The 10,000-nt window shown below is 48.3% G+C and overlaps 1 protein-coding gene and 1 long non-coding RNA gene across 2 annotated transcripts in view; both read right to left on the reverse strand.

The window, feature by feature from the left end:
- Nucleotides 1–7,338, reverse strand: part of LOC130392780 (zinc finger protein GLIS1) — a 27,042-nt gene extending 19,704 nt beyond the window's left edge. The window contains exons 1-3 of the mRNA XM_056603277.1: nucleotides 7,205–7,338; nucleotides 5,260–6,108; nucleotides 4,536–5,217 (exon numbers count right to left, since the gene is read on the reverse strand). Coding sequence (XP_056459252.1) covers nucleotides 4,536–5,217; nucleotides 5,260–6,108; nucleotides 7,205–7,338 — 1,665 coding nt within the window. The remainder of the gene's footprint in view (nucleotides 1–4,535; nucleotides 5,218–5,259; nucleotides 6,109–7,204) is intronic.
- Nucleotides 7,339–7,373: 35 nt separating this feature from the next.
- Nucleotides 7,374–10,000, reverse strand: part of LOC130392714 (uncharacterized) — a 29,821-nt gene continuing 27,194 nt past the window's right edge. Inside the window, exon 3 of the long non-coding RNA XR_008897057.1 lies at nucleotides 7,374–7,421. This is a non-coding gene — a long non-coding RNA (uncharacterized LOC130392714). The remainder of the gene's footprint in view (nucleotides 7,422–10,000) is intronic.

Genomic DNA, 10,000 nt, shown 5'->3' on the forward strand with positions numbered 1-10,000 from the left:
TCAGTTTCAGCCGGTATTCACTGGCTCGTGTGTAGCGCCTCGCGGTTTAATTAGCTAATGGCGCCCGTCCTCATCCCCTGCTTCTGAACTGATTGGACACAATAGACTCTTTTTAACCCTGGAACACACCGCCATCTTGGCCAGGGCTCTACTACTACGTCTGAAAGTGAAGGCTTTTGGAAGCGCTTGTCCAAGAATCAGTCCAATAAATCTGAGTGTATTATGTTTGTTTGTTTCACACGAGTGAGAAAAGAGGAAATTCCGTGATCTACGCTTTTTTTCCAGCACGTCCCGTCATCCAATTTTCCCTTCAGAAAGTATTTTGAGCGACTGTGTGTTTCTGTGTTTCTTTGTGTGTATGCGTGTCTCTGTGTGTGTGAGTGTGTGTGTGTGTGTGTGTGTGTGTGTGTGTGTATGTGTGTATGTGTGTGTGTGTGTGTGTGTGTGTGTGTGTGTGTGTGTGTGTGTGTAATGCTAGTCCTTTTTTCGTCGTGAACTGTGGGGTGGTTCAGTTGGTTTGTTGCTTTTGGTACAAATGGATAATCTGCAAATTAAAAATGTAATCATAATTTTGGCACTGAATTATTTCATCATATGGACGTGTGTGACTTCATGAGCACTGACAAAAAACATGACGTGTACTTTAATAAGGTGAAGCAGTTTAATAAATTGCATTCACATTTTTTTATAACATGTGACAATAATATTTAACTGCTTTAATATTAGTATAAAACGAATGAAATAATAATATTTCATAAATATTAATAATAAGAAAATAAAATAATTTCATTTATGAACTTATGAAAGAGAAAATCTTTGTGCTAATCCTTATTCTTCATAAAGCTGATGAGTTGTGTTACACTTGTTTCGACCAAAGACCAAAGGTAACATGAATAAGTACAGAAAATAATGTGCAGATCAGGTGCCCTGTTGAATTGAACACATATAATAAAAAAAAACGGTGAATTTTTAGAAGAACATCCTACGAACAAAAACAACAACATTTCCATCCAGCGTTGAGCCGGTTCCTTCAGAGCGAGCGCTCAGGAGTCTCTCCCCAGTGACCGGGCCCCTCGCTCACAGACGGATCCTCCGGTTTTAGCTGGATATTTATCTGACCTGCAGAGTGCGCAGGCCAACGCTTACACACTTCTCAAACCGCGGGACACGGCCCCCTGAGAACCCGGGAAGACGTTCGAACCCTGGGACCAGTGGCAGACGGGCTACATTTTTTTATACTTACACAGACAAGCGAAGGGGAACTAAAATAACAGGCGAATTAGGTATGAAACACAACAGGATATTGCGGGGGGATTAGGTTTGATTCCTTTGTGTGTAGTGTGTCCCTGTTTGCTTCTTCCCCCGCTACACAACAGCCTGAGGGGGGCTTTAATTGGACAAAAGTGGTTCAAGCACTTATCTTCTAAAAGTTTATGGCGGTATTTAAGCGCCCTGGACGCCGCTCTTTCTACGGATGGCGGCGGAGTCGGGAGACACAGCTTTTCCTTGTTGTTGTTGTTGTTTTCCGTTCATATCGGTGCAAAAAATAAATAAACTACGGAGAGATTGTGACAATCGCAAGGGGTGAGGCAACGACCGGGGCTGTGATAATTACTTTTTCCTGCCAAGACGCAGCATGAGCTAAATGCAGTGCAGCTGTAGAGAACCTGAGAGCGGGCCTGGTGTTGTGTTTGGATACGAGCGCTCTGCCTCGAGAGCACCCACTGCATTCAGCGGCTGCAGCGGAGATAATAAAGGGATTAACCCCGTTTATCTCCTCTTTTTTTCTCTTTATGAAGCATTCGGTGCTTAATCAAAATGTCTCCGCTGTTTCCTGGGCTGGCTGTCGTGTTCCTGGTTGCTGGGAGTCATGGAGTTGTTGCAGTTGCCTGGGTTTGTCAGAAAAGGCACTGGGCCACCACACGATGACGACGTGAGATAAACAACACAGACAGACATGTTTAAGCTGTACCTTTCAGACTCACCGTGTGTGTGCCATGCACACACACACACACAAACACACTTTTATTTTCTTCGAAACTAACCTTAACCCCAGCCTGAACCATAAATACAAAGGACTTACAGTAAACTCACATTTAGCATGTACAAATACTAACACAGCGAGAAAGGCACACGGAACGTGTGTTTATTTTCTCTGCAAGTCCCAGTTTATCTGTTGGACTCCCAAATCAACATACATCAAATCCCTGCTGATTAGCTGTGTTGAATCAAGACAGAAAACATTTCACACTTCTGTTTATGTATTCTGTCGGACAAGTGTGAGTGTTACAATCCAACGCATTGCTTCTCACAGAATCAATACTTCCTATTGTGGGAGTCAATGGAAACCATTCCACAATTTCTCCATTACTTGTAAATATGTCTGCGAATATGTGTGTGTGTGTGTGTGTGTGTGTGTGTGTGTGTGTGTGTGTGTGTGTGTGTGTGTGTGTGTGTGTGTGTGTGTGTGTGTGTGTGTGTGTGTGTGTGTGTGTGTGTGTGTGTGTGTGTTGGAGGTCAGAGCGATGGGAACGTTCGGTGCACCTCCACAGTGCCTCATGTCCTGAGACAGAGTCCAGTGGCTCGTCCACACTGAGCTGAATTGTTTCAGTGTTAACATCTGGTAAACATCTCCCCACCGAAACACATAAGCACGCAAACACACACATTGACACTTACACACATGAATGCACACGTGCACACTCACATGCAGACACACACACACACACACACACACGCATACACACACACACACACACATACACAAACACATGCACACACCATGTTCATATGTACCACTGTACTGTATATAGGCATCGGACTGTGCACACAAACATATATTTCTCTTCTGTCTTGTGTAACTGAGATATGACTTTAGCACTGACTAGGGACACCATAGTTAAGCGGTCCAACACGCAAAAAAAATAGACAAAAGAGAGCTCACTGCAACACTCAATGTAATGTATGAGCACAACGGCAAACATGACTTCCAAAATTGTCCGTTATTTCTGAGAATTGAAACAGCTGAAAAGCTAACAAGCCCTCCTGTCAGAACGGCACCAACAGTGCAGTGGGTCTTTCCAGCTTCAATCAACGCTCACTTCACATGTACCATAACATGTACCGAAATCAGTTAGAATCAACACAACCACCCTGAGCGCTATTCAGCATTCACAAAACTGCAATTCCCCTTTCAAATTAGTTCGCCTCAAGTCTTCATGCAAACCACAGAAACGACTAGAGACGAAAAAAAACCAAGAAACACAAAGCCTCAATTTCTTAATAAAAAAAAAAAAGAAATTCTTGACATATAACAGGTGCTCTTGAATATTGCCGACTCGGTCTTCTCAATAATTAGAATTTGGACGGCTTCCTTACGATGATGAACACGACTTCTGACAGGGGCTTTGGGTGAAAAGGAGGATTGAGCAAGACTAGAAAGTGTTACCGTTTGTCCCTGCGGCTCCCTTCTGGAGACTACTACATTTCTCGAATGTTTGGTTTGGATATAAAGGCAACTCACTTAATACTTGTGGGACGGCTAAACATTTAAATCGCGTATTTAAAGGGATCAAGTGTAGGCATTGTTTGGTTATGCTAACCAGATGTGTTGGCTTTTCATGATCTGAACCCCTCGTCTTAAAAAATGGAGCGCACAAAGAAAATAAACATGGCTTCGCACTACACAAATTGTGGGCTAATTGTGTATTTGGACTGAATCATTCTTACGGTTCCAGGGCTTTTTCCATTTGAGAAAGGATGCCGGAGAATGACAGTTTGACATTGATTAGTGTGTTGACTTGTGGAATTTGAGCTTTACCTGTAAAGAATACAACCGCGAATGCAATTATCTACCTACAAGCTAACCATCCACGTCGTATAGGAAAAAAACTCAAATGTTACCGCTAAAAGTATAGGACGATTCTCTTTCGTACCAAAAATAAACACAATGCAACACTCAGGCAATTTACGAAGGAACACGTCCCTTCATGTTTAAGTTTTTATACACTCAGCGCAAGTTGGCATATAGAATTTCCTCAACAGAAATAATTTTTATTCTGAACTGAATTCCTACTATAATGTACTGTTTTGTAACGTAGAAATATATATATTTTTTTTTATTGTAATTTATGTAAAATGTGCTTATTGGTTAACTCTGACACATTTACACTGAAGTGCGACCTAAAATAGGTATTGAATAAACCATAAACATGTTTTAATTCATTTAAATGAATTTGACGAAATAAAAAGGATAAAATGATTGACAAGATAGACAATTTCTGGATTAGTAGTCTGATTTGTTCGATTTATTAGAATAGCGATTTGGATTTTGCTCCAGCCAAGTGCTGAGTACATTTAAATAGACCCAAGTATGAAGATGAAATAGTGTTGTGTGCCAGGGTGGTAGTTATAGGGAGTTTAGAGCCCATGCTGACAAGGTTAGCCTCTAGCCTGGAGTGTGTGTCGGGGGCTTGCGTGTCCGAGGAGTGTGTGTTTGGGGAGTGTGTTTGTCATGGGGAGTTGTGGGGACCTACCATGCACTTGTTGGGTTTCTCCCCAGAGTGGACCCTCATGTGGATGAGGAGCTTGTAGCGGGCGTTAAACGGCTTGTAGCGGCGGATGCAGCCGGCCCAGAAGCAGGTGAAGTCCTCTCCTTTGCGCTGGTCAATGTGCACCTTTTCGATGTGCCTCACTAGTTCCTCCTGCTGGTCATAAGCAGCACTGCAGTCAATCCAGCGACAAACCTGCCGGTCGCCCGGGGCAGGCCCGGCGAGCTCGTCTCTCTCGGGGTCTGAGTGAGATCTAGCTGGGCCCCTAGCGGAGGACTTGGGTCCCAGGGAGGGGGCGGGTGCCGTGGACTGAAGGTGAAGCAGCTCCCCGGGGCTGGGCCCCATGTACTGGTGGAGGTGGTAGGGTGGAGGCATGGCGGAGTTATGCAGCTGACGCCGGTGGCCGTTGTGCCCGTTAAGGTGGTGGTGATGGTGGTAGTGGTGCTGAAAGAGCACATCCTCGTTGGAGGAGAAGTCATCCAGGGGCTCCTGTTTCAGGGCTGCAGCCAGCCTATGGCCTCCGTCGTGGGGTGTCCCTGGTCCGGGAACGGGCCCGGACATCATAGCCCCGTTCATGAGCAAGCCGAGCCCGTCAGAGCCTCCTCTGGGCCCACCTCCCGCCCCGGGACCCAGCTGCATGGAGCCCTGCTCCTCGCACAGCCCCCGGCTCGGCCTCTGGCCGTGCTCCTGCTCCAGCGACGACACCGACGAGGACAAGGCGGGAGAGGAGGAGGAGGAGGAGGAGGAGGAGGAGGTGCAGGAGGAGAGGGACAGCAGGCAGGCGGCGGGCGAGGGCAGCTGACAGCTCTCCCGTCTCGTCGGCTGCTGGGGGCTGCCGTGCGGCGGGGGCGGGGCCAGGGGCTGGGGCTTGTGGGGGGCGGCCTGGGCGGAGTAGGCGGAGGAGGCGGCGGGGGAGGTGGTGGTCGAGGAGGAGGAGGAGGAGGAGTAGGAGGAGGCGGCGTTGCTGGCGTGGCCGGGCGAGAGGACGTTGACGCCGGCCACCGCTGACATCTGGGAGGAGGAGCGGATGATAGAGGCGAGGTCGATGCCCTCGCGGGCGGCGCTGGCGACCGACGGGGACCCGGCGACGGCGGCTCCGCTGGGGCCGGTGGCGGGGACGGACTGCGGCGCCAGGGACAGGCGCTGCCTCTTGGGACTGCTGCCGTCGAGCGGGCGTGCTGAGTGACGGGCTCCGGCGGGGGACAAAGCCAGCGGGGAGGAGCCATCTTCATTATTAAAGGCGCACGCCGCATCCTGTGACACGCCGGCGCCCCGGCCGCTCGTCCTGCACACCCGGTCGCAGCTCCCGCCGTTGCTAGCGCTGCCGGCCTCCGCCATCTCCCCCCTCCGCAGGCCGGCGGCCATGCCCTCCCGGGAGCACTGGAAAGGGGCCTGGGCCGCGCAGAGGGTCCCCGGGCCCGTGGAAGAGTTCTTATAGCCCATGGTGGCCTCCTGTTTGATGCCGTACGGCAAGGCGGCTCTGCGGCCGCTGACACCGCAGCTGTCCTGGTGGTGCGGAGAGCCAACGGGCAGGGACCTCTGGAAGGCGGAGGATGATCTGTGAACGAGAGAGGAACAAAAAGCCGTTGAGGGCTGGTTGAGCGCTGAGCTATTAGGGTGACACAGGGAGGGAATATGAGCGCTATTAGCCAAATGCCTGTTGAAAGACACCGAGCTGCTCATCATCTCTGTCAACGGAGAGGCCGACAGCCTCGGCTATACGTCAAGCCCAAACGACTCTAGCGTTCACACTAGGCCTCGCCTAGAGAGGAAATTACCTAATTCAACTACTAACATAAACAGCGTGCAGCCCGTGTTTAGAGACTGTGGGAGTCGTTGGAAGCCAGGAACCGTCCAAAGCCAGAGAGCCACAGAAGTTTCACAAATAACTGGAAATGAACCCCTTCTGCTGAGATGTTATGAATGGGCATTTATAACTAAGGAAGGGGTGAAGGTGGGAGGGCGGCTGGGGAGGGGGGAGGTGTCCAGAGAGAAAGAGAGGCCACTGGCTACTCTGACTCTCTGACAGGCTTTGATGACACAAAGGGGTTAAACCCAATCCAAGGTTTGGAGAGAAAAAAAATAGGGAGTCACCTGTTTTGGTGGCATAATGGTGGCCTATGAAGAGTCACCATGTACAATACTGTGTATTATGGTGGGAATCGCTGCTGCCCTGAATGGGGAACCGGGCTCGGATTACTCCATGCGTCGCTGTGATCTCCTACATAATCATTCCTGTCAGTTGGCTCATTATGGATTTTGTCCGAAGCCCCTGAGTGATGTGAGAAGGGCCCTCTTTTCTTTGGGCTGTCTCATGAAGGAATCGTCTTTGTCCCCTCTCCTGACCACGCCGGGGGGAAATAAGAATCTAGCTAGCAACTCACAGGCGCCCCAGGCTAGCTCTATCACCGCTGTCAATAACAACTCCTATCCAATCCTTTCATTCGTTCGGGCCTTTCCTTCCTTTCCTTTCCTGTTTGAACGCAGTTTACATATTTTGCGATTATACTGTATGCAATAGTGTCCTCAAGCAATGAGAAACAGAACACACACATTTGAACACAACCATGTTTAGACAATCTAACCACGCCATCGAGCAACACTACAAAACACAAACATGACAACCGGGGACGGCGGTGATCAGCGTGTCTTACCTGGAGTCCTGGCTCCCGGGGCTGTCGAGCAGGTGTATGTCGTGGCTGGGCTGGTCACAGTGGAGGCTGTGCTGCTGGTATTGCCCCCCTGAGTGACCCCCCAGCGGCAGCACCAAGCTCTGCCCACCGCGCATCAGGGCCCCCCCACCGACACCGCCGTCGACGCTGCCGCCAAGTTCACTGGCACTGTCCTTCTCAGGGCCGTAGACGCCGTTCACTGGAAGACAGCGAATCATCACAGTCAGGCAGTCCGGAAAATGGAATCAACACGCCTGTCCATTACATGGTGCTTTGCAACATAGATAATTATAATATAGATTTTATGCTTTATTATAGAGATAGATAGGCAGGTATGGGAGATAAAGGGGAGGACATGCAGCAAAGGACCATGGCAGAATTCAAACCCAGGGCGCCGCGATCCGGACTGAGCCTATATGGTGCACGCGCTATATAGATAATATTATTAATAGATTCGAAGTACGCTCTTTTCTTTATCTTAGCTCCTTGTGTCATTTAACTTGTAAACTCAGCGTCAACTCTGGCAGAGCCGGACACTGATCCATCGTCACCGAGATTAGGAACAGGGGGGGCTCAGTCATCCGACGACTTGCCATGGAAGCACGGCTGCCCAGCGGCCCCGAGCTAGCTAGCAGTGGCGTGTTGAAATGCTATGGGGGGAGCCTAAATATTCTCGGCGAGGATAAACTCTCTGGCTGCGACTACGGTGTTGATTCAGTGAGACTGTGGTCTTCGTGAAAGTCCAGCTGCTGACAGCGAAGGACAAGTCACAGAGTTGTGTTGCTAAACACGCAGGGTATGTTGTGCGTTGTTGTCTGCCAAAAGTATGGAGACTATTCCAGGGCTTTGTAAGATTCCACTTGGGAATGTGCCATCGCGGTTTAACAATGGACAACGGTATTTGATGCTGTGGCAATGCTGTTATTGTATTGTATTTTTCAATAACCGAATTGTATCTTCTTTCATTGTTGATGGTTGCAGCAAATTCAAATGCAACACCGATTAAGGTCCCTGACAATTCTTTCAACTGTTTATTACTCTGAATGGTAGAATAATATATTTTAAACAATGCAATGAATGGAAATGGCTTGAAAAGTGATGGACATTGATGGGTAAAAAGGAGATAAAAGCAAAGGCAGTATTAGACGTATGAATAAACACTGGTCCACGGTGAGAAAACACTTCAGCTCACTCTCTGCGGTGACGGACACGTGTCCGCCACACTCCTCACTCCACACTCCCTAACTCAATTCCTCAAATTCAATTTGCTGTCTGCAGCGATTCTGACAACGTCCTCGCACCACGAGTGGTGACTGGGGTGGGCGCCCAACACAGTGGGAACGCAGGACCGCAGAACCGTGGAACCGAGAACCGATCGGAACCTATGAATACGGAGAGCAATGGATTGATATGTCCAAATTATAAACATTCAAAAATTCCCTCGAAATGTGTGTTCTTTGGTTCAAATGTAAAAATAAACGACAGGGCCATCGGGGAATAATGATGAGCTGAGGAACTGTAAACATTTTATAGAATAAAAGGAACCCGAGTTAAAAGCCGGGAACAGAACAGGAGGCAGGACAAGCTGGCGTCCCGCAGGGCTGCGGGGACCCTGATGGTTTCACTCAGAACCATTAACAAAGGGCAAGATGTCTTCATCCATGCTGGAGCCTGCTTTCAGGCAAAACATTTATGTTTATCAAATTGGGGATTGTTCTCTGGTGCTTTTATCCTGTTTTGTATTTTTTCCTTTAATGGGTTAGTGATCTAACCCATTTTGTGTACATTTTTTTTTTTTCAAGACAGGCAGACAAAGAGCCAAATGTTTCTTGCCACAACTTTGGGTAATTCAATCAGCATTGCCAGCAGTGACTATCACCATCTAGTATCCCCTCAACAGTGCTTGACTATCCATGTGCACGCACACAAGCTGGCAGATACACTCTGACTTGCAGAACACAAACATGGATGTTATGAAGCACTAAATCGGGGATATCTCCATTTGAACTGCATGCTTAAGCTCAGAATCACAGGACACACACACACACACACACACACACACACACACACACACACACACACACACACACACACACACACACACACACACACACACACACACACACACACACACACACACACACACACAATATCCCAATTATCACAAGGAGCAATTAAGGTCAAACCCAAATCAGGTGCAATGTTCTTCCAAATCTGTTTGTATAATTATTTAAAAGGGCAAATGAGACTTTCCAACGATAATATAATAACAGAGCACTGATAAGCTGCCAACGATGGGTTTGTTTATAAGAATGAAATGCCAGCGCGTTACCGATATCATTTATTTGAGCCTCTTATCCGTGGACCTTTTACTCGCCAACTAATGTTTTAACATGGAATGCGCTTCTCGTTATCGCATGTACCACTTGGTTGTTGAAGACAAGCTGCTCCTTCACGAACGAACGAAAGAGACAGAAAAGGATGGAGGGAGTAAGCTCAGCCGACATGAGGCAGCAGGAGGGGCGTTCCCTGGGGGGGGTTCCTCACGCAACAGGACCCTTCCTTTCGGGGCTGTTCGGGTGTCAAGCGGTCGGGCCAATACTCCAGTGCAACCCCCGGCTATCAGAGGTCTATTGCTGAAGCACTCTTTTGTAAGGTCAAATGGATTTGAAATGGTTTCCAGGGTGCTATATTGGTGTGACCTTTGTGTTTTCATGGGGTTGAACTTATTTCATAGTTACAATGTTTTCCGTGGCAAAAAGGCCTTTGAAGCTGGTC

The sequence above is a fragment of the Gadus chalcogrammus genome, chromosome 12 (assembly GCF_026213295.1).
Source record: "Gadus chalcogrammus isolate NIFS_2021 chromosome 12, NIFS_Gcha_1.0, whole genome shotgun sequence".
Classification (NCBI taxonomy): Eukaryota; Metazoa; Chordata; class Actinopteri; order Gadiformes; family Gadidae; genus Gadus; species Gadus chalcogrammus.